The 23130-nt window shown below is 41.0% G+C and overlaps 11 protein-coding genes and 1 non-coding gene across 12 annotated transcripts; 7 read left to right on the top strand and 5 right to left on the bottom strand.

The window, feature by feature from the left end:
* Positions 1 to 152: 152 nt before the first annotated feature.
* On the top strand, positions 153 to 1529 carry TOT_040000466 (conserved hypothetical protein; the record flags this gene model as incomplete). Its single annotated transcript, XM_009694096.1, has 2 exons — positions 153 to 936; positions 1123 to 1529. 2 exons carry the CDS (start codon positions 153 to 155, stop codon positions 1527 to 1529), a joined length of 1191 nt encoding a protein of 396 aa, XP_009692391.1.
* Positions 1530 to 1725: 196 nt separating this feature from the next.
* On the top strand, positions 1726 to 3467 carry TOT_040000465 (uncharacterized protein; the record flags this gene model as incomplete). Its single annotated transcript, XM_009694095.1, has 8 exons — positions 1726 to 2449; positions 2481 to 2689; positions 2723 to 2779; positions 2812 to 2863; positions 2896 to 2970; positions 3003 to 3090; positions 3120 to 3179; positions 3212 to 3467. The coding sequence occupies 8 exons, from the start codon at positions 1726 to 1728 to the stop codon at positions 3465 to 3467; spliced, it is 1521 nt and encodes a 506-aa protein (XP_009692390.1).
* A 190-nt stretch (positions 3468 to 3657) lies between these two features.
* Positions 3658 to 4081, top strand: TOT_040000464 (conserved hypothetical protein; the record flags this gene model as incomplete). Its single annotated transcript, XM_009694094.1, has 3 exons — positions 3658 to 3821; positions 3853 to 3931; positions 3980 to 4081. The coding sequence occupies 3 exons, from the start codon at positions 3658 to 3660 to the stop codon at positions 4079 to 4081; spliced, it is 345 nt and encodes a 114-aa protein (XP_009692389.1).
* A 51-nt stretch (positions 4082 to 4132) lies between these two features.
* TOT_040000463 (conserved hypothetical protein) lies at positions 4133 to 5217 on the top strand (the record flags this gene model as incomplete). The annotated part of the gene is made up of 5 exons (XM_009694093.1): positions 4133 to 4257; positions 4312 to 4453; positions 4483 to 4616; positions 4713 to 4800; positions 4831 to 5217. The coding sequence occupies 5 exons, from the start codon at positions 4133 to 4135 to the stop codon at positions 5215 to 5217; spliced, it is 876 nt and encodes a 291-aa protein (XP_009692388.1).
* Positions 5218 to 5338: 121 nt separating this feature from the next.
* Positions 5339 to 5411, bottom strand: TOT_04t000005. The gene has a single exon. It is a non-coding gene; the product is annotated as a tRNA-Val (tRNA).
* Positions 5412 to 5463: 52 nt separating this feature from the next.
* TOT_040000462 (uncharacterized protein) lies at positions 5464 to 6739 on the top strand (the record flags this gene model as incomplete). Its single annotated transcript, XM_009694092.1, has 9 exons — positions 5464 to 5664; positions 5855 to 5951; positions 5987 to 6090; positions 6127 to 6177; positions 6210 to 6268; positions 6300 to 6396; positions 6428 to 6481; positions 6515 to 6581; positions 6612 to 6739. The coding sequence occupies 9 exons, from the start codon at positions 5464 to 5466 to the stop codon at positions 6737 to 6739; spliced, it is 858 nt and encodes a 285-aa protein (XP_009692387.1).
* Positions 6740 to 7146: 407 nt separating this feature from the next.
* TOT_040000461 (uncharacterized protein) lies at positions 7147 to 11191 on the top strand (the record flags this gene model as incomplete). Its single annotated transcript, XM_009694091.1, has 9 exons — positions 7147 to 7272; positions 7334 to 7428; positions 7502 to 7613; positions 7644 to 7689; positions 7813 to 8253; positions 8379 to 9481; positions 9778 to 10440; positions 10693 to 10885; positions 10938 to 11191. The coding sequence occupies 9 exons, from the start codon at positions 7147 to 7149 to the stop codon at positions 11189 to 11191; spliced, it is 3033 nt and encodes a 1010-aa protein (XP_009692386.1).
* Positions 11192 to 11659: 468 nt separating this feature from the next.
* On the bottom strand, positions 11660 to 13658 carry TOT_040000460 (conserved hypothetical protein; the record flags this gene model as incomplete). The annotated part of the gene is given in 3 exon segments (XM_009694090.1): positions 11660 to 11752; positions 11761 to 12762; positions 12819 to 13658. Coding segments are annotated over 3 exon segments (1935 nt in total).
* Positions 13659 to 13762: 104 nt separating this feature from the next.
* TOT_040000459 (membrane skeletal protein IMC1) lies at positions 13763 to 14873 on the bottom strand (the record flags this gene model as incomplete). The annotated part of the gene is made up of 3 exons (XM_009694089.1): positions 13763 to 13904; positions 13981 to 14282; positions 14436 to 14873. 3 exons carry the CDS (start codon positions 14871 to 14873, stop codon positions 13763 to 13765), a joined length of 882 nt encoding a protein of 293 aa, XP_009692384.1.
* A 762-nt stretch (positions 14874 to 15635) lies between these two features.
* On the top strand, positions 15636 to 17125 carry TOT_040000458 (branched-chain alpha-keto acid dihydrolipoyl acyltransferase precursor; the record flags this gene model as incomplete). The annotated part of the gene is made up of 5 exons (XM_009694088.1): positions 15636 to 15762; positions 15833 to 16122; positions 16253 to 16333; positions 16388 to 16948; positions 16979 to 17125. 5 exons carry the CDS (start codon positions 15636 to 15638, stop codon positions 17123 to 17125), a joined length of 1206 nt encoding a protein of 401 aa, XP_009692383.1.
* Positions 17126 to 17509: 384 nt separating this feature from the next.
* On the bottom strand, positions 17510 to 19972 carry TOT_040000457 (uncharacterized protein; the record flags this gene model as incomplete). The annotated part of the gene is made up of 2 exons (XM_009694087.1): positions 17510 to 19701; positions 19735 to 19972. The coding sequence occupies 2 exons, from the start codon at positions 19970 to 19972 to the stop codon at positions 17510 to 17512; spliced, it is 2430 nt and encodes an 809-aa protein (XP_009692382.1).
* Positions 19973 to 20188: 216 nt separating this feature from the next.
* On the bottom strand, positions 20189 to 22637 carry TOT_040000456 (uncharacterized protein; the record flags this gene model as incomplete). The annotated part of the gene is made up of 6 exons (XM_009694086.1): positions 20189 to 20621; positions 20739 to 21170; positions 21301 to 21367; positions 21453 to 21951; positions 21984 to 22430; positions 22485 to 22637. The coding sequence occupies 6 exons, from the start codon at positions 22635 to 22637 to the stop codon at positions 20189 to 20191; spliced, it is 2031 nt and encodes a 676-aa protein (XP_009692381.1).
* Positions 22638 to 23130: the final 493 nt, after the last annotated feature.

Genomic DNA, 23130 nt, shown 5'->3' with positions numbered 1-23130 from the left:
ATGTTAAATCTTATGATTTATTTTAATTTTAATTGTGCTTTCGTGCCAATTTAATCCATCGGCTTACCTCTATCTTTTTTTGTACACTATATCAGCCAATTAAATCAGAAATAACTCTTGCACAGTTTAATTATAATCCTTATATTTAAAAAATGTATAATTCACGTAATACGACCCGCCAACAGTCCAGATTTGACCTTTCTAAGTTTTGGGCATTTCGTTTGATTAATATTTTGTTCACTGTCTCAATTTTCTTAATAGTTTCCTTATTGGTTATTCCAATTCCCTTTTTTCATAAATTAAGACTGCCCACAATCATTGATTTAGATTTTAATCAAACTTCCTACTCCCATGCCATCAAGTTGACCACCCGGAAGTTGCCCGGCAACGTATTATCAGTCTCTTTCACAACACATAACTCGGACCATATTATAGGAGCGACCACCTTCGGGGATCTCACGCTAACAAGAAACCAAACGTCAATAGCGCGGTTCGTCAACGCCCACTACCATGAGAGGAGGAAGGGCTTGCCTTACCGAGTCCTGGTGGTGGACGTGTACAAGCGAGCCTACGTGTTCAGAAGGTTCATATCGAACAAGTACGATGGACCGAAGTATAAACAAATAGAGGGCTGGACGTACGTCATGAACGCAGACGCCAGGGAGCAGGAGCACGTTGTGTTGTCAAACCTGATGTCAAACAACCTCAACTACGTGTATAAAACGCAATACGAGGACAAAAGCGGAAAGATAATAACTCACTACATCACGGACCCGTACCATCTCTTCAGCCAAGTGTGGGCTGGCTCGAGGCTCCTCAACCTGGACGCCTTCCCAACTAATCGCATAATCACAACAGTGTACCATGGACCCTCAGATTCATATAAAATCATTATCACTTCATTCAACAGGACCACCTCAGAACCACATAATAAAGGTACGTGCTAGTTAATTCAAAAAGTATATCCATTTACATATTCACAGAGTTAATTTAATATTCATTTAATATAAGCCACATAGTAATTACTAATATGAATAGATACTTAAACGTAAACATATAACCATTTAAATGTATAAACAAGAGGGCATTTGGTAATATATAACACAATTAACACATTTTTAGTATTATATTGCTTCGGTGAATGTCTAACGTATTACAACACGACGGACTTCTTTACCTTCTTCGACCTGGACATTGACGATGAAACATTCGCAATCGACAGGTTCGAAGAGCCGAAGAGCGAGCCTGTGATGTACAAGTACGATCAGCACAAGGCACCAGGTCTGGTAATATTCGACTACAAGCACGAAGGATATAAATACGAAATAGTGTTCGGAGATCACAGCGACACATACGTCAGTCCGAATGTAGGCCCCTTTGCAGAGCAGCTACTGGAGCTTAAGCCAGACACACTCGATAGGATTCTGCTGCTATCGTACCCTCCGAAGGAGCCGATACCGCCGAACTATTATATCTTCGATCGAATGGAGTTGTACAACAAGTTCGTATGCCTGTTCCATATGGATTGACGGCACCCTAAAAACATTCAACTTTAAGGATTTAATTTGTAAATTTTAAAGAGTTATTGTTTTTTTGATTTTAATTTATTTTTTTTTTAAGTATGTAATTATAAGCTTAGTTGTGTATGTTAGTAATGTACGGCACTAGTAGTGAATAATTAATAGAGAATTTGTAAAAAATTGAAAATAAAAATTGATTTTATAAATGGTTTCAAAAATCATAGACGGTATTCTAAGGTTGCAGCAAAAATTGTTTTTATCACTGGATTCCAGCCACGATGACGTACGACCAAATGTACTCGAAGATTTGCTTGATAATTTGAATGAATTGATAGTAAAATCATGTAAAACAAAAACATACAGAGACTTTAACACATATTTTTCACGCACCGACCAAAATGAGGTGGGTACCTTGGAATACAATACGTTCACAGAGGAAGACTACAAACACGCTCACAAATTCCTTAAAGAATCAAGCATATTAAAAAATAAGTTGTACAATAAACTTAAATCAGATAATAATAGAGTAAATCCAGATGAAGAGGAGCTAAATGCTAGTTTAAAGTTAATGAAGATTAACAACAATGAGTTTAAAAGCAGGATTCTTAGAGCATCGGAAAGGGTTTCACTGGCAATGGATATCGGAGGAACATTTATTAAGATTATGTTCAAGTTTAAACCAGAATCTAAAGAATACTACGAATACGTAAAGAGTGTGTACACAGGGTACCTGGACTGCCTGTCGTTCATTCAGCAGTTTAAGTACGAAAAGCAGATAGCCACACCAAGAAATTATCGCAACGAGAGCCTATCGCAAATGTTGGAGTTCATGCTGTCAATTTTCCAAAGCTTCGAAGTCGAGGACGGAATATTGACGTTCAAGTACGTGCCTCTGTCAGACTTGGATCTGGTAGTGTCAACAATAAAGGGTAAGTTAGTGTGATTTACGCTTAATTCTAGAAAAAAACTTACACGACGATGGGAAATCAATAAATTTGACGGGAGGGGGAGCCTATAAGCACTTTGAAATGTTAACGAGGGAGTTTAAGAACGTAAAGAAGGCCACTGAAGTTATATGTATAGTCGAGGGAATCGACTTCATACAAAACATCCCGAATTCAATAATAGACTACGACTTAGACCACAGAATCCCACGCATTATAACAATGGTAAGGAATGAAGTAACAGTAACATCTTATTAGGAGCCACTGTATCCATACATCATAGCCAGCTCAGGGTCAGGGATGTTTATGGTAAAGGTAATAAAGTAACCAAAAGAGATATCAATTAGGTATCCTCTCCATCTGAATATAATCATCTAAATGGAAGCGCAATCTCAGGAGGTAAAAAGGAAACGTAAATCAGTAATGAATAGGGACTGGCTTTGGACTCGTAAATTACCTGCTGCCATTGAATAAGCCCAGAGAATTTATCAAACACCTAAGAAGAGGTGATTTGAAGGACCTTAACAATGGATTTTAGGAAATAATAAACTGGATTCATTTACAGAGTATCCCATGGACTCATTCAGGACAGTAAATAAATCTGAGCCATATGGGCTATCAACAAGGTGTGTAACAGGAGACTATAGTTGCATAGTTTAGGGGAATTAGAAGTAGATTTTGATGACAGTTCTAAAACCAAGGACGAGGAGGTGACGTTAGTGCCTAAATATGAATATGTACATATAGAGCTGAGGACTTGAATAAATCGGTCATAGACATGATATCGTACAACACAGGGGTGCTGGCGTACGTGGTCGCCAAAGCATACGGCGTGAAAAGATTAATATCCACAGGAAATTACATATGCAGCCATACAATGGACTCAATAGCAGCTGGGTTCGCATATCACTCGGATGTGTACGACGATAGGTCGATACAACTCTGTTTCCCGTTCCACGGAGCATATATACCAACAATAGGATGCTTCATTAAGGAATATTGAAATGGTGAAGATATATCAACGTAAACATGGAATATGTGAATGTGTAGCCTTACATGGTATGTGTTAGTGGAATCTTTTAACAAAATGGAAAACGCAGATTAAAACAAAATAAATATAATAGAAACTGACCAATTTATAGTTATTTTGAGGAAAATGTGATGATTCCATCAATTATGTTGACAATATAATTATGAATGCCCAGGGGTACAAGTTGCTGTTGTACGTTGTTACAAACGACGGTGATGACTGGGAAACACCAAACGCTCTTGTTATACCAGTAAATAGCCACGATTTTAAGGTCACGCTAGGGTATATAAGGAGTATTTTCCCACTTCCTGGCAACTATCACTTCAGGTGCGGCAGTGTATTCTATTTGACCCTTTAGAACCAGATATAAGCACGGAAACGGATACGTATGGCTAGACTTAACCAGAGATGACGAAGTTTTGCAAAGTGTAGATAATGTATTTTATATGAAGGTAATCGGCACACATCACTAACCCTGAATTCAGATTCTAAGATTAAGCAGTGAAACTAAAGGAGATAACTACGTAAAAAAAGTAAATCTATTGCCAGAAAGTAAAGCAAAGGAGACGGATTTTGATTTAATATAAAATGACGATAATTCTATCGAGATATTGGTACACATTTATCACTAAATAAGAATGTGTAGTTTAAACAGAGCTAACACAGCAAAAATCGCACAGTACGTAGACAAGGTCATAGAGCTGGGTAAAAGAAACCTACTTTTCAGAGTAGATATAAAACACCTGTATTCAATATGGAACCTGTAAGAAACTAGAAGTGTATAAGCCACTAATTCATATTGATTACAAAAGCTTAGGTGTAAAACCGAGAAGGATTATAAGTATGCCCTGGTAGCAACGAATCACTTTTATAATTTCGGAAGACAACTTAGTCCAGAGGCAGTTGACAAGTTGTTTGTAACAACAATGAGATGCAACGTGCTGGACGAAGCAATTGAGGTAGGGACGAGGTTTTTAATACGGTTTAGTTGATCAGGGGCTCACGTAACTGGCTAAAGAAACCGCCAAGTTTATCGCTAATCTATGTACTACTAAATGAGCTGATATCAAGGGATGATTTCGACAATGTGTACGAAGTGTATAAAATCGTAAGAACGTCTTGGTAGGTGCAAAACACTAAGTGCCATCAATTCAATCAGCATTGGCGATATAGTAATTAGCAGCAACAACAGTAGAAGCAAAAATAAAAATAATTTAGGCAAATAAGGTTGACGCCAACACTGTATGAATATTGCATAGCGTATATGTTGAACACAAATGCATATCCTCTAGAAGAATCTCTGATGGTATGAAGGGTATTAAAGCAGCATTTGTAGGTGTACGGGGACTCTGATAAGATGGGAGTGCGGCTATCTGAAGAAACGCACGACAAACTACTGGAAAAGTGCCTTGAGGTTACGGAAGGCACGAGTGATCTGTGCAGAGTCACGTGCCTGTACATTATTGGCAGGATGATAAGGGAACTAGGAAGGTTCAAGAGTCCCAGGTCATACTACCTCCTGAGCTGGTTTTCATTTCGCTTTAAGGATAAAATAAATGAACTCGAGCTCCCAGGATTGAAGCATCTAGTCAGGGACTGGAAGCGGTGTTTAGAGTATTATGTCGATTCTAACATATTGTGTAACCAAAAACAGGTATTGAGTGAAAAGTTCTTTGAAGAGCTGGGATCTGACATAGAGTCGTTTAAAGCAATTAAGAGTTAGTGTAAAGTGGCCGTACACAGCTTTGAAATGAAAAGTATAATATTATACACGAATGAAACCTATAACCCTCTTATAATATTTATGGATGATAGACAGAGATAAATATAAATTGTAATTTTAATACGGGCACCGAGGATCGAACTCGGGACCTCCTGCGTGTAAAGCAGGCGTCATAACCACTAGACCATGCCCGCCCCTTAAACAACCTGATTTGACATTTGTAGATATTTACAAACAGAAAATATCATGGAGTTTCTCAAGAAAAGGACCGTAGAAGATATATGGAATGATTATAAATACCGGTCGAGTGAGCCCCAGTACCTTAAGTTCGGAATAAGTGAAATCGATGAAGCTCTCAACGGAGGGATTCTACTGGGAAAAATCGCTGAATTATACGGGCCTTCCGGCTCTGGAAAAACTCAATTCGCTCTTTCCCTGGCCTCTGAGGTATTAAGTTTACAATTAAACTAAAAACACTTACATATTTTATAAAATCATCAAATGTGCAACCTTCTTCATCTAACCACTTGTTTATACAGGTTCTAAAGCTATTAGATACAATATAACCATTCTTCATGTTGTAATATGTAGTATACTTAATATTATTCCAGATTCTACCGACACATATTTAATTTAGATACTAATCGGGAATTTGATAAACTCGACTGACCATGTTGTACTATATTTGTATACTAATGGGACTTTTCCCATTCAAAGGATGACTGAGATACTAGGTATTTATCTAAACCCGGCTCTTAAACTACTGTAGAGTCTAAATATAATGATTGTAAAATGTTAAACGATAGCCCAGAACACAAAGGAATTGATCAGCTGCTAGAGAAGCTATACATGTACAAAGTAACGGACAACGATGTTTGATCTTAACATAAATATAATCGAAATGTTTAGGAACTACACTACCTCTTGACTTCAAAGATGGAGGAGATGTTGAAATTAAATGTACACAATCGTTAAATATTAATCACACATAGGTCAAGCTGGTCATTATAGACTCAATCGCAACAATCTTTAGAGCTAATATAAACGAAGGGTTAGAATTATGGCTCTAATTCAAAGTTCAGATTCCCGGAACCAGGCTTTAATTCAATAATTAAAATCGCACTGATACTTAAAAGAATAGCCCATGAATACAACCTAGCTATATTGGCAATCAATCAGGTAAAAAAGGAACCAGATCAGAGATCTATAGGCATCAGGAGTGGTTGGACAGAACAATATACCATTTTTAAACCCGAGAGCGTCAGTAAGTCATTAGAAAAACTTATAAACATATAAGATAAAACCATCACTTGGAGACAGCTGGGAAAGGTGTATCAATTCAAGGATTTTAGTGGCGAGAAACAGTAAGCCTTGGTAAATAAAACAGGATTTAGGGAACCAGAGACTCGGAAATGACTTGAGGCACTTTCAAGTAATTTTCAGCTCAAACTCCGCAACAACAAAGCCGATTCCGTTCATAACAACGAAAAGGGGAGTGGAATATAATAAGCTATTCAGTTGATGATGTGTAAGTTGGCAAACTACAAATTTTTCTAAAGAAAGAACAAAATATTCACACTAAAAATAGCCAAATCCTGAAACTAATAATTTGATTTAAATCAATGTAAATAATTTATAGAACATAACTTAGGTTTAAATGAAATTATCGCAAGATTACGATTTCCCCATTCATAATAACTAATTCGAATCATTTCAACAGATTAAGTAAACAAGATCATTTAAATAATCCCGAATCTGAATATTATATTTTGATCTGCGAGATTCAGAATATTTGGACATTTTATGTGGTATTAAATCTAATGGCTACACACCAGAATCCAATACCACTAATCTTTAATTTGAACATCTATGCTTGTGTATAAAAAACAAAACCCATCAACGGGATTTTAATACACACTATTTAAACCGATGGATTCCACGGAAAACGAGGGCCGGTCCCATGTAGATGAGCCTTACAACCCAAATGAAGATAACGAAATCACATACCTCGTTAACGCATCCATATACAAACAATGGAGATCCGAATATGTAGATGTAAGTGAACTGATGTTTTAAACTGAAAAAAATAAAATTAATTCCACTAATATGGTTTTAGGAGATTGAACTCTCGGTGTGGAACATTGACATGGTCAAGTTCGCAATCTCAACGACGTTCAACAACTACGGGTCAATTAAAACAGCAATACAAAGGTGAGTCAGGTGCACCTGCCCATTTGTTAGACAGTAGTACTAAAATTCGAAGGGTTTAATAACGTTAACATAGAGGAGTGCCGGACATCATTAAGCATTACATATGGATAAAGGCAAATGACGCAGATAAATTCTACATCGATAACCCATCGTTTTACACGGACTCTTACACATCCACCTTTGGAGTGAGTGATAAAGTTTAAATGTGAGTTTAGGATAACGTGCCTACCGAAATGGGAGACTACTGTCCAACCTTTAGCGGTAAGAATTAGTCTCTATGTCCTTAAGCAAATATATTAAAAAGTTTGAGCCGTTTGACCCATTTGAAGCAATGGAATACATCTTCAGCATCCACTGAAGGAAGTAATTGATAAACTGCTTTAGGAGGAATTTTTGGATTTCAGGCGGACCTCATTGATTCACCCCTAGGAATAGACCAGCTGCACCGCCAGTTTGATAGGTCCCTGGAGTCACAGGTGTTCAACGAATCTGACAACGAATACAACTACTGGGTAAACCCGTACAAGGAGGCCTCGCCGAGCGCGAGGGATAGCTCCTCAGTGAGCTTGAGCACAAAGAAATCGTCGAGAGGGATTCTGCACTTCTACTATGGGTTAATAAGAAGGTTCAGGCAGAAGCCCTCGTATAGGAAAAGTGACTCGTCGAGCAGCTCAGACATTAGCAAGGATGATTCTAAAGTCACCGTGAATTCACAGTCGCGCAGGGAAAGTTCGTTTCTAGATGTATGTAAGCCTGACGAAATGGAGAGCGCAAGTAGCATATACAGCATCCAGGTCTCAGACTTCTCAAAAGGAAGTAAAACAGGTGTGTATTTAAACAAAAACAAACACATATAAATATATAGAAGCACATAAATATGAATGTGGTACTAGTTATTTTAGTTGTAAATAGGGTAGCAAACTTGGACTTAAACTGACAAGTTAAAACAGGAATGGGAAACAAGGATAGGCTTATTGACTACATACACTTGCTGAATCACGAAAATGCGAACAAGAGGAAGCTGATGAAGTCAGCGCTGGCGAGAATACGGAAGGGCTCGGAGGAGAAAAAGTCATTCGTGAGGAACGTTGAAAAGACGAGGCAGATGTCGGACACGTTTATATATAACACGAAGTATTCGTACTTCCCGCCGCCGCCATCGCACCACTCGAAGCTGATGCAGTCGAGCGTAGACGTAAACGCCTCCCGGAATCCAGATCACCCATTCTACAAAAGAGTGTCGATGAAGAAGAGTAAATCGAAGGTGATAGTGTGCTTCCCGTTCGTGTGCGGCTCAAAAAGGAAAAATAAGTTGAAATCGAATGTGGAAAAGCATAAAAGCGAACCGGTAGCAGAAGAAGGAAGGTACGAAGAAAGGAACAGCGATGATGGAGCATATTATAGAGACGCAAACAGGGAGAGTTACAACATGGATAGTTACAGAGAGAGCGACTACAACATGTACACGCCAGACACGTTCAGCGACTACGCGTCAGAGGAGGGCTACAGAAGGCACTCGGACTCAGCACAGCAGGGGTACACATACATGCCCTCAATGCTTAATCACCTGCCGGTGATAAACACGATCCCAGAGCACTCGGCGTCGAACAGCGTGGTGATATCGTACAGCAGAAGCTGCAGCAACGCAAGTAACGCCGAGGACGACATGCCACCTTTCGAAACTCACAGCAACGTGGAGTCCGAAAGGAGAGAACATGAGGCCACAGCGGCCTCAGAAAAAATGGAAATAGTGAGCGCACCGCCAAACGGGAGCGAAGCCCCGAGCCCAGTGAAAACGATGGAGTTGGATGTAGAGACCATAGTCGACAGAAGCAACCTGTCGAAAATATACACGAAGGACATGGAACTGATAACAAATCTCTCGAAAGGGTTCACGAAGCAGATGACAAGCACGTCAATAGACAGGTCGGTGTACAAGCTCACAGATGTGACTGACTTTACCGTGCTTCTGACAGACCAAGGGGTTCTCGAGGTCAAGAGGATCCTCTGGGTGTTAAATTCGTATTTTTCGACCAAGATTGAGTTTCTACCAGTAAGTTTGCACAGAAACAAAGTTAAACGCGGCAGTGTGCTAATTGTACATATATATGTGCACAGATAGATAGCACAATCGACTACACGCCGTTACTAGCACTTAGTAACAATATTTATAACTCATCAGTTAGTAACAATATTTATAACTCATCAATTAGTAACAATAGCTATAACTCATCTTTTGGTGGCACCAGTCAGAATATATTGCTAATTAACAAAAGATATAACACATCAGTTAGTAGCACCAGTCAGAATACATTGCTAATTAACACTAACAACACATAACATTTGTAGGTGATACCGTCACTTTGTTGTTTGTTGCTAATATATCTATCGCCGAATGCAGTGCTGTGTCTATTGTACCGCTTCATGAACAAGTGCGTAAGCAGTAGTAACCTGAACATTGGAATGCGCTTCTTCTTCGTGGACAGAAGAGGCTTCGTGACATTCGTGACGTTCGTGATCTCAGTGCTCGTCTCGCACCTGAAGAAGACGGTGGAGCACCTGAAGAACCTGAGGGTGGACGTGGCGGCCTGGGTGGCAAGGTCAATACAGACGGGCTTCTCTCAAATACTGCCCTTCGACTACATAGTGAGGATTTACGGGAACCTGCTCTTCGAGGGGGAGATTGTGCTGTGCAGGTACTGCGTGGCGCTCATCAAGTGCACGCGCGCGAAGCTGCTGGCGGCGACCAGCAAGGAGGCTGCCGAGGAGCTCCTCTACCACATAGGGCTCGACGACAGCATCCAGATCGACAAGCTCACGAAGATCGCCTACAGCCTCAGGATAAAGAAGGTCGACAAGAAGATCCACGAGGTGGACACGCCGACGCCGTACCTGATGAACGTGAAGATCAGGCACTTTTACAGGCCCCGCCTGTCGTCGAGCTCCTCAATACTGAGTGAGACTCACTGGGAAGTGATATGGGCCAAGCTCAATGCAATATATCGCATTCTGGTACGCTTTCATGCCACTAGCCGTTTGGATATATATATATATATATATATACAATTAGATACATAAGTACCGTACATATTGTACTTGTTTATTATTACCATAGTTTGTCACTGCCATTGTTTATTACTGCCATTCTTAATCATTTTTATTATTATTAGCATTATTGAATACCACCATTAATTATTGTTATTGAATACCACCATTAATTATTGTTATTGAATACCACCATCAATACAATAACACCAATCATAGGATCCACAAAACATTTACGCATCCTACACACATGGAGCTACGATGACCGGGCTTATAAAACGAGTCACAGAGTGTATTAAGGTGTCATCGCCGGCACTGTTATTCATAAAAACTAAAAAATTGGAAGTATTTGGTGTATTCATTCCAAATCTGTTACACTCTCCAATTAAAGGCTTTTTCACTCCACAGGAAAGTAAGTTGATATTAGACGCATGTATGAGAAGCACGTGTTAACGCATTTTCAGTTGTACACCAGATGAACTCGTTCATTTTCACGTTCTCGCCCTTTAAGAGGCTCTATGAGTTCACTGCCAAAAACGCTACTGGCGTTAAGTTTTCAACGGACAGCATAATAGTTGGTGCGAACGGGCCTGCAATCATCGTAGACAAGACTCTTTCCACGGGGTACACTACGAAGTGTGAGTCCTACGACTCGCCGCAGCTCGCGTCGTCCACCTACTTCGACGTATACATGATAGAACTGTGGACTCTGTCCTGATTTTAGTGTCATATATCTGTTAGTGCGTTTGTATGTGTTTTTTTATGCATGTCTATGCGCGCCCATATTATTTATCTGTGTCCACACCATTTATATTTATGTGTGTACTTGGGTGTGTATCTTTATGTCTGTACACAAGTATGTACATCCGTGCTCAAGCGTGTATGATAATCATACCTCTACGAGTATTTGTTTGCGTACATGTGTTCACCTACACTTAAGATATATACACACTGCCACCAAGTAAATACAATACAAACGTACCCATGCACATACTAACAAGCATACGCAGTTGATAAACACCCAATTTCATTCCATTTGCTATCATAAACACCCAATTTCATTCCATTTGCTATCATAAACACACAATTTCATTCCATTTGCTATCATAAACACACAACATACAACATTACTCCTGATATTGACATACACGCATAGACAAGCACAAACACATTCGATTGATGTAGACTACAGTGCTGCTGCTTTCGGCGGCGATTCCCTCACTCTCTCGGCCTCCACACAAACGGGGTTCTCATGTCTCTCCAGATCAGGTAGAGTATGCTCCGCACCCACCAGAAGAATTTGTAGAAGTCGCTGCTCAGGTGGTCCGTCGCCCACACGCTCCTCTCAATGTAGACCTCGCTGACGTCGAAGAGGAGTCTGTTGTACTTGTAGAAGACGTAGGCCAGAACCAGCATCACTGACAGGTCAATCATGCGCACGATCGAGACCATGATCGAGCCCGCGGCGTTTGCCGTGTACCTCATGTCAACGCACTCCTTGGCCTCGCCCTTCACTGCGTGCACTGTCACGTTATGTTCCCTCAGGTACTCTGCTCTCGACGACTCAAACAGGTTCGAGTACACGTAACTCAGGACCACTCCTCTGATGAACGCGTTGATCATCGTGAGCATGAGTGTGCCCTGCAGGTTCGTGTAATTTGCCAGCGCCAGGCTCTCCGGGTGGTGCCTCTGCATAAATATTACCACCCCCGTGATTATCCTGAACGTGATCGGCAGCCATGTGAATGGCAGGAAATTCGTGTACAGTCCCAACCTAAGGTTGCTCCTCAGTTCCGGGTCCTGATCCAACTGATCATCCATTCCCTTTTCCATTTCCTCTGGAGTTTTTTCCTTTTTTCCTTTTTTTTTCGATGCCTTTACCTCCTTTTCACCCTTTTGTTTTGGCCCTTTTTCCTTATTTCTAAGCCCTTCTGGAGTTTGCTCTCCATTTATAGGCACTTCTGGAGTAGTTTCTTCATTTATCGGCATTCCTGGAGTAGTTGCTTCACTTCTCATTGGTTCTGGACGACTATTCTTTCCAGTTGTCTCCTCTTCTGTACTCTTTTCTCCCTTTTCCTGCTCTTCCGTCTTTGAAATATTGAGCATTATCCTGTTTCTGTCCTTCAAATCTGACACCATTCTTCTCACTCCGATTGCGAACCCTCTTCCTACGAAGTCGAAGATTGCGTATCCCATCACTATCGACAGTGAGCAGACTATCGAGTCAAACTTCGGGTACGGGTCGTGTAGGAATAGCACTGAACGCAATTTAATCAACACCTCATTTATCTACACATAAACACCCACACACTTAGTGTGTGTACACAATTAATTAATTCACTAACTCTTAAGTAACTACTGCTTTTACCTATTCTCCAGTTTAGAATAACTTCCGTCGCCTCAATCACCACCAGGATCACTATGTAATGTGTGTATTTCTTCAGCAGTCTCAGTGCCTCTGCGTAGTAAATCGTCGAGTTGATGATGTTAGAATCCTGCCACAGGTTCCTTTTGGATTTCATTGGGTACAGGTGCATTATCACGAACAGTATTACCGGCACTCCCAGGAGCACCATGACCAGTATTCCGTAGCAGCTGTAAATTGCTCCCGTGTACCCACACGAGTTGATGTAGAATGCGAAGTAGCTGTTCTCTATCACCAGGTGGATCAACAGTGCCAGCGCGTACCCTATTGGATGACCGCAGAGGAAAAACACCACTCTTTTCGGCGGTCTTCCTTGGAGAGTTGGGTCGCTGGCTGTGGTTATGCCCACTGACTCCATTACTCCGAAGCAGAAGCACCCTACGAACATGGCCAATATGTACACCACTCTTCCTATTTTTTTGTCAGTTATGTTTACTAGACACAGGAGCACTAGAGAGACCGAAGTTATGATGAAGCTGAACTCTAGGGTTACCTTTTTAAGAGGGAAGAGGACGTGTGAGACTACGAATCCTAGGTAACAGCTTATTATGGCGAGCGCCACCATATTAGCCAGAAAAGTCCCACAGTAATTACTCGGGACTTCCAGTACGTCTGTAAAAATGCTGCAAGATAGCACAAACAGCTGCAGGCCGAAGTGTGCCATGCATCCGATCAAAAACCAGATGAAGTAGGTGTAGCCTGGTGACGAAAACACACTTCGCGATTCGCTAACCGGCTCCGAACCTAAAGAGTCTTCCATGATATTAAAGATACAACTATAACTTTTGACTATTACACATAAATAAACAATACACAAATTAAATCTGAAAAATAGAAGCCAGCTAGCTACATCACAAGGAATAATTATAGTTTAGTCAATTTTTGCAAATCCTTTTGAACGTCTTTATAGTAATCAACTGCTGTTGAAGGATTCTTCAGAACGGTCTCAGGCAACGGATGGTCGATGACTCTTTGCACGTGAACCGGAACCGGAACTTCTCTGTACCTAAAAACAAATTAAATTATTTAATCAGAAAGACACGGTTCCGGTGAGGCAAACTGTGATCTAAAGTCAAACTAACCTTGGTTCGAACTTGGCGCACTGGATTTTTTTCACTACTTCTAGTTCAACTGGTACTGGTACCTTTCTGTCAATAACCTTCTCGACGGGTATCCTGCGATAGTGGGTTACCGGGACCTCCACAGGCTGAGGCACATTGCGATACTGGGTCTTGTACACGTCCTTGTACACGTGCTGCACCTGAGGAACCTCTACTACCTTCTCCACCTCGTACGGCCGGTCGATGTAGTGTGTGACATGAACTTCCTTCTCCACAATTTCCGGAACCTCTTCTTCGACCTCAACAATCTTCTCAGTAACCACCTAAAGGGTATTTACACGTTGATACAGTAAGAATAAGTAAATTAGAAATTGATAGGAGAGGAAGCACCACCTCCTCAACAGTTCAGTATTAATAATTACAAAACTTATAGATGACTACGAAATCTACTGAAAAAATTTAAGCGGCGTTCTTACCTCTCTATATTCAATCCTTGGAACCTCAACTATCTTCTCCTTTGTTACCTTTTTAGGAATTGATACGATCCTTTCCTGGATAACAACCTTCGGTACCTCCACCACCTTTTCTTGATACACGTACTGCGGAACTTCCACATATTTGTCGACTACTTGAACGACCGGTACCTCTACTATTTTTTCCTGTATTATTGGCTTCTTAACCTTCTTCACCCTCTCACACACGACGGGCTTCGCAACATGTACAATTTTTTCCTCATAAACAGGCTCAGGCACCTCTATTATTTTTTCAACATATTCTATTTCTGGAACCTCAATGATCCTTTCCTTTATCTCGGGCTTAGGAACTCTCTTAATGTTCTCGTGTACCACACGATCCAAAATTATAGCATCCGCAGGGGGACTGTTTAAAACCGATGTTGGAGTCTCATCTACCATCGTTAACTAAGACTTATATAAATTAAATATTATGAATCCCAAAATCTCTGGAGTTAAAACTGCAACTGTGTCAATGTGTAAATAAACTGAATTATAAATACTGGCAAATCAAATATATCACTAAACAATAAAGAAAATAAACTATAAAAATTTAAAACTGGAGTTGACAGGAAATTTAATTGAAAAATATAGAGGAAAGCATTATACTCACGGGGAGTTCATACCAACTCATTCAGGCACCAAAGTGCATCTATAAATGAGAACAAAACTGAGTAATTTGATAATTAGACATGGTAAAAAACAATTTTCATTTATAATGGTAATTTCATCTTGCAAAAGGGAATATATACAGATTTATATAGCATTGATGTGAGGTATGATAAACAGAGAAAACTGGAGGAATCCTGTTAATTTAATGTCGACTTAGATATATCAGAATTTAATTTAGTTAAAATGATTGGAATGACAAAATAAGAATAGGAATTTTAATATATGTGTCGTTATATAAATATTTTCCACATTGTGTTAACAATATTGAATTAAAAGAATGATTCCAATATTAAAACAATAATCACGGTAATGCCAAAACCGATAGTTGTTTAGTATATAGCAATTCATGTGGGCTACACTATGTTGGGAGTAATGAGTGTTAATCACAATACTTTATTTGTTTCCCCGGTTTAACACAGCTAGTTCATTAATATTATATTCTTATTTAATGTAGTACACACCACATATACTTCAAATAAGCCAGAAACACCAATGAAACTCTTATCCTTGTTCCAACTCGTTAAGCCAAGAATCACGAATACCTTCCACTCTAGGTCTATTTATCAGTCAGCAAAAAGATTGGCTCTCACCACATTTAAACTATCCGATATAGGAGAAGGTAACTAATACACGCGGTTTCAATATACTGAAACGTACACCTCACCTACGACAATTTAATTATTTTACAGGTATAAATGAAGTCGAGTTGTTGAAGTGGGAGAAGAACGTCGGCGACCAGGTGGAGGAGATGGAGTCGGTTTGTACCGTACAAAGTGACAAGGCAGCCGTTGAAATAACTAGCAGATATACGGGCACAGTGAAGAAGTTGTATGTCAACGAGGGAGACACTATAAAGATAGGAAGTCCACTCATGGACATAGATACGGTCGATGAGGTACCCGAAAATAATATTAATGATCGTAGTAGTAATTTCGGTAACGAAAAGAGAAATTATAGCACCCTTGTCAAGAATAGAAACGTAGGTGGAAAGAGATTAAAGCCCCTATTTAATAAAATACACAAACATAATAGCGATAGACTAGTATTGAGTTAACATGCTAACACTACCTGGCATTACACAAATACATTTAATAATATTAATTTTACAGTTACCGATTGAAACCCTCGAAAATGAAAAAAGAACATTCTCATCGACCGCTAAGGGGGCTGAGGAGAAGAAGGACGACGATGTAACTAGTAAATAGCATAGTTATTAAAATGAGCACGCACTCAAAAACGTGTAGGTGGTTGAAGTTAAGTTGGACATGATTGGAGCAGCAATGGCAAAGTCAATGACAGCATCGCTGCAAGTGCCGCACGTCACAATAGGGGAGCAGGCGGACATGACAGGCCTTAAGGCGCTGTACAAAAGCCTGAGAGAAAACCCGCCGAAATCAGCAGCAGAAGAGGGACTTGAGCCAGTAAAGGTGACGATCACGCCGTTCATCATCAAGGCGCTCTCGCTGGCGCTGGAAAAGGTGCCGATCATGAACTCGAAGTTCAACGGCGACTCGTACCTGCTCTACAAGAACCACAACATCAGCGTCGCAATCAACAGCAAGTACGGCCTCGTGGTCCCCAACATCAAGAACGTGAACAAGCTGACGGTGAGGCAGATTCAGAGGGAGCTGAACCGCCTCCAGGAGAGCGCCAACAGCAGGAAGCTGGGCATGGCCGACATCAGGGGCGGCACCTGCTCCCTGAGCAACCTGGGACCCATAGGCGGCACCTACGTCATGCCGAGGCTGTTCGACGGCCAGGCGACGATCGTGGCCATGGGGAGGCCGCTCGACAAGGCGGTACCAGTGCCGCTCCCCGAGTCCGAGTCCGGCAAGGAGGACTTCAGGCTCGAGCTCAGGTCCTTTTGCAACCTCGCGGTCACCTCGGACCACCGACACCTGGACGGGGCTACTATTGCCACCTTCGCAGTCCACCTCAGGCTACTGCTCCAGGACACGGAAGAGCTGAGAAAACACTTCTAATTTTTAAGCAACTTACTTGAGCCGGATACTGCAAAGCCCTCTAAAAGCATAGTAGATAGGCACTAAAATAATAAAAGCACACATACATACCCTATACAAGCATGTGCACACACACACATATATATAAGCACAAAAACATACAAGCATACATATGTACATATACAAAATATAAGCATGTAAATACTTAAATATACATACATAAATATATAAGCACATATACACACACACACAATATGCATACATAACCATATAAATACATACATATACACAATATGCATACAATCATACATGAACACAGTATACATACAAATAATATTCATAAAATAGGCAACTTAATACCACAGATTTGCGATACAATGTCCTGGCACTAAGTGTGCCTAGCACTCATTCAAATGCACTCCTTAGTGAGTGGTCGCTTCTACTGAGTAACGACTTAAAGTGACTCAGGGCACCCTCAAACTCAGTTCTGGACAGCTCCACCATGTTCTGGTACCCTGGGTTCCTGAGTAGGCAGTTAAGGTTATAGGCGGCCAGATGCACAGCGGAGTGCGAACTCGAGGCAGCTAAGCCGCCATCCGCGTCCAGCTTCAGGTGGTATACTGCGTAGCTGGGGTCGTCAATGAACTTCAGGAGCTCCGTCGCAAACTTGACTATCAGCAAGAGCACCCTCTGCAGCGCCGAGATCAACTCAGCGTCACGAAGCAGCAACGCCTCTACGAGGAGGTCCACGAGCGCCTTGTGGGCCTTGCACAGCGCGTGGACGTCGCCGTAGACGTTCGACATGAACGCGCCAGTCTCCACTGAGACCACGTCCACCAGGAAGTGGCGCAGCACACTCTTCACGAAGTGGCTCATCCTCGTCACTGTGAACACCTGCACGTTCAGCCTGCCCATCAGCTCAGGCTCCACGGGTACTCTGCTCGTCTTCATGTGGTGCAAGGACAGCTCGTTAAGCGAGTGCTCTGCGTACTTGAGCTGAAAGAGCAGCTTGAACATCAGCTTGTACTTGTACACCACCTTCCGCGTGAACACGAGTCTACTGACTCTGTCCATGCAACAGCAGAGAACGAGGCTCCTGTGGTCAGTATCACTGGCCACCAAGGAGTCGAAGCGATCACTGCTGTCTTCAAGGTTATAATTATTGAGTCTCGAGGCGCGCCAATTGACGTTACATCTAAATTTGCCATTACGTGCCTCCCTATTGACACTAGCACCACCACCACCAGTCACATTGTTGGAGCTGCTTTGGCCCATGCGGATTGTTCCATCGGCATCAATAGTACTGTTACTACTGCTATAATGCAGATCCACACTGTTAAAATTGCCTTCAGAACCTAGATTAACATGCTCGTAGTACTTATAAAACTGTAACGAGTCCGTCAAGTTCTTCAAATTGTCACGAGTAACCCAAAGGAAACCGTTTTCGTCACTGCCATTGTCCTCAACATGATATTCATCGTCTTCAGCGTTACTGCTGTTTCTGCCAGTGCCAACAGCACTACTAGTGACACTGCAGCTGCCGCTGCTGCTAATGTCATGGTACTCCTTCCATGAGCTCGTTGCACTGCTCGGAGTATTCTCTCCCTTCCTCAGGCTCATAATTCCCTCCTTATCACACTTGTGATTTTTACGTTTCTTCTCGTTTAAGTACTCATTTATTGAGTCCAATTCTTCGTTTCCTTTCATCATTGCGATAACACTTGTCACGTAATCCGACCTTTGACAGAGGTAAAAGTCAAAAAACTTCTTAAAAAGCGCACCAATGTTCGATTTATCATTCAAATGTTCCAAAAGTTGATTAGATAACGATGTGTGTATGTTTTCCAAACTCGCTATCAACTCTTCTACGTTCTTAAACGTCAGCTCCTGACTCTTAGTTACATTCATCACGTTCAGGTACACTCCAGCTTCAAAAACCTTCACTGCCGCGTCTTTTAACACCGAGGGGACGTATCTTCTGTCCAACCAAAGTCCCACTTCGTCAAAGTATACTTTATCAGGATCGTCATCACAATCTTCTTCTGACAGCCCTGATTCTCCATCCTTGCGATTTACTCTTACGTACTGGTCCAAAAACTCTCTTTCCCTTCCACATTTAACAAAAAAATCGGCCACGTGCTCATTCACTGACCCGTACAACACGTAATTTTTAATTAGTTGGAAATACGATTCCATGCTCACGTTGTAAAGGTACTGGCACAGCTCCTTCTCGGCTTCGACACCGCCTTTACATCTCTGCTCCAGACTGTTTAAAATCAGTACTCCCAGGTTACTCTTATCTTTCAGAAGCTTTTCTGCGTCGAAGTCCGTGGATACTGCAGAAAGCAGTGATAGCGTCTGCGTTGCCGGCTTCAGGTATACGAACAATTTTTCTATTCCCAGGAACGAGTCCAGGTGTTTGTCGTGGAACTTCGTTAAGCTGTCCTGCAGATCCTCGAGAACGCTCAGAAACACCTCTGATATCGACTGGCAGATGAAACTATTCTCGCCCTGATCAATAAAGTCCAAGAGCACTCTCTGGTGCAGTCGAACGTCCAGTATTGCAGAACACATTTCAAAAACGTCGGCTTCAAAGTCTACACATCAGTTTGTTACACGTTCCAACGTACCATTTTGTATTAACGGGTTTGTGAATATGTTGTATTTGCCAGTTTCTCTATTCCTCGTCCATGTAAAGAAGCTCGACTCTAACCCTGATAGCACATTGATCAAATCCACTACTAAATTGGATTCCTTAGTTTTATGCGATAACTGAGTCCAATTTCTTGTCAAATCGTCATTATCCTCGTTCATGTTCTCTTTTGACACAGTGACCGAGGATAGCATCACAGCACATTCTCTATCCATTTTAAAATCAGAACATATCAATATTTATATACACGTATATTTTACAAAATTAATTTAAATTAGGTCCATTATAAAAATTCAACACTATAATTCATACACGACACACATAATCAAGTGGCATTTATTTTATGAATAACCTCGTGTTCACTGACCAAATATTTTAAAAAATTATCATACAATGCTTTTCATACATGGAATCATTGCTTGTGTAGTACTTTAGGCCGATTCTGCCTCGTAGTGTTTTACTTTGTACGTCCAGAACTTGACGACGTTTTTCACGAGTTCCCCGAATTTGAGTCCTTTGAAGTCCCAGAGTCTTTCGTGGACGTTTCCCTTGTATTTCAGCCTGATGTGTGGCGGTTTCTTTAGGAACTCGTAGTATGTTACGTCCGTCAGCATCGACCTTATTGTCCTTAGCCACAGGTGAATCACGAAGAACAGAAACAGTCCGTTTCCCAGCACTCCCACTGAGAACAGCATCACGTCCCTCATCACTATCCCCCTGGTGAACCTCAACGTGAAGTACTGGAAGAACAGGAAGTAGAAGTACACGAACGTGAATCCCAGGAAGCTCAGGAACACGAAGAACTTCTTCTGGTTCCCCGAGCCGACGCAGTTATCCAGCCACGCGCAGTGGTGGTCCTGTCGTCTACGAAGCAATATGTGTGTTTAATGATTAACTAGGGAGTAAACTGCTAAAATACAGCGTACATGGCAGACGACTCGTTAACAACGCCGGCGCCCATCTAACTACACGCAAACTTACATTAAGCACGTATTGCATATTGCACAATGGTGTTCCCTCATTGCTCTAGTCTTCCCGCAGGTTAAACATATTTTATTCGAGTTCTCAAAGTTTAAAACCGCGTTGTTATACTCCTTGGTATTCTTTGTGCACCTCTCATTTGCCACCTGTGGGTAGACCGACCTCATTTCCGTCGTGATGTTATTTATTTCCTCGTTACACGTATTCACTCTTGGCAAGAATGGGTTCACTGTGTCCTCATCATTCAATGGTTCCAGCAAATCCTCATTGCTAATTGAGTTTTTATACTTTTTGGCATATTTGCTAGTGTTCGTTTTAGCAAAGAAGTGCTTATTAAGGTCCTTGTTTATGCAATAGTATTCAAAGTTGACCATTTGCTGTCTCTTGTGGAGTGAATCCAACACTCCTTCAAACGGAGTAAGTCTTAAATAGCTAAATTTGTCATGAGTATATTTGTCATTTACACAATATTTGGAAAATCCAAGTCAATACATATAATGTAGGTTAAGATACAAATGTTACAATGTTACCGATAACTAGTAGCTACAACCAGTTAACATACTCAGGTGGCGAATAATACGGTAACCAATATCCCTCATTCTTCGAAACACCTGGATCACTCAACTTATCTAAAAAAGATAAATCACTGAAACGATAAGAGAAATAAACATGTTTCAAATCAATATCTATATTCATATGCCTACGTTAACTTACTCATGACCCAAAACGCCTGTGTCATAAAATACGAAAAAAGAAACACGTAAAAGAACTTGTTTTTATCTGGTCTAAATTCATATGTGCCACTCCAGACCGGGAAGAGCATAAGCAGGTTTAAAACCGACACTAGCCAGTATAACACTGGATACACGCTGTTAAAGGCATAAACCCTTCCAAATGTTCTCCACTGGAGCCAGCACATCCACAGCAACAGGTACTGCAGCTTATTGCCTCTTTCTTTGCACAAGTCGAGGGAGTCCTGCTCCAGTGCTGGCTCTGACGGGTTAACGTTGTTTAGCGATTTTACTTTAGTCAGTCCCGCCAGTCCCTTTTGCACCAGGAACATTACCACTTCCAAATTGGCTCCAATGACTGCGTAGTGCAGCACTGTGGATCCGAAGTGGTCTCTATGCGATAAGTCAGCTCCCTTCTTGAGCAGCCACTGTACCACAAACAACTGGCCCCTCTTGCAGGCAAACATGACTGCCGTAGTGCCCTACGAGATTTATTAGTCATTGCTCAACTTACGTTTTGGTCCTGCTCCTCCACCGACACTCCTGACAGGTACAAAAACTCTAACACGTGCAGCACTGCCAGAATATCCTCTTCAACAAACTCCGATACTGCCACTAGGAACGGCGTCTTTCCGATCCTGTTCTCGTGGCACAGGATGAGCGGGCCGAACCTCTTCAGGAGCACCGACACTATGTGGGCGCTTGACGATTTAATTGCATAGTATATGGGCGACTCATAGTTGATTGGATCGGGAAGAAACGGGTCACAGCCTATATCCAGCAACTTATTGACAAGGTCAATATGTCCTGAAAAACAACACCAGTGCAGCGCGCACACCGAGTCGAGCAACTCAAAGGTTCTCTTCTCTATAAAAGGAACCAGCAACTGGTTTAACGTGTAGAAATCCCGATTGTTTGCCGAGTTTGCCAAGCCGTTCTGAATACCATTTGTACTTGTGCACTATTTATCTTAGTTAAGTTTTAAATATTTTATCTAACTACGTTTTCATCGTACCACCAAGTTCAAATATTCCGGCCTTTTAAAATCTACATATTCTTCATTAGTTGTGGTTGGTATACTCTCAAATTGGTCAAGACTCGTTGACTTGTGTGTTAAGTATGAATCGTTCGGTGCCAACAGCTTGCGATTTACATACACATCGGCCATTTTAAATTATATTTTACACGATTTAATACAATAATATCAATTAAATTAAAATAAAAGGGAAATATGCTAAAATGTGTGTTTTATTAACAGATCTATTAAAAAGTCCAATCGGTCTTTAGTTTAATATACACGATAACCAGTTAAGACGCAACAGAATAACCAACAAACATAACACCAATAAAATTACTCTTTTATTATGACCGAATAAAATAAAATCAACTGATGTTAAATATTATACACAACCAGGTATTTTTAGAGTCATTTGATAACACATAGTATTTTACAAATACACATTCCTCTTAAATTTTATAGTTATATTGATTATTTTCCAAAATACACTATCTTCCAATGCGAATTGGATAATTAAAAACTCTTTCTTCAACATATGTTTCTATATTTACGAATACACAGATGTGTCTATTTTGTGCTCAAAACTCCAATTATCAACTCCTCCTACCTTTTTTTAATTTTAACATAAATATCTGAATATATA

Source organism: Theileria orientalis, chromosome 4, assembly GCF_000740895.1.
Source record: "Theileria orientalis strain Shintoku DNA, chromosome 4, complete genome".
Lineage (NCBI taxonomy): Eukaryota > Apicomplexa > Aconoidasida > Piroplasmida > Theileriidae > Theileria > Theileria orientalis.
This window is presented reverse-complemented; position numbering and strand designations above follow the sequence as displayed.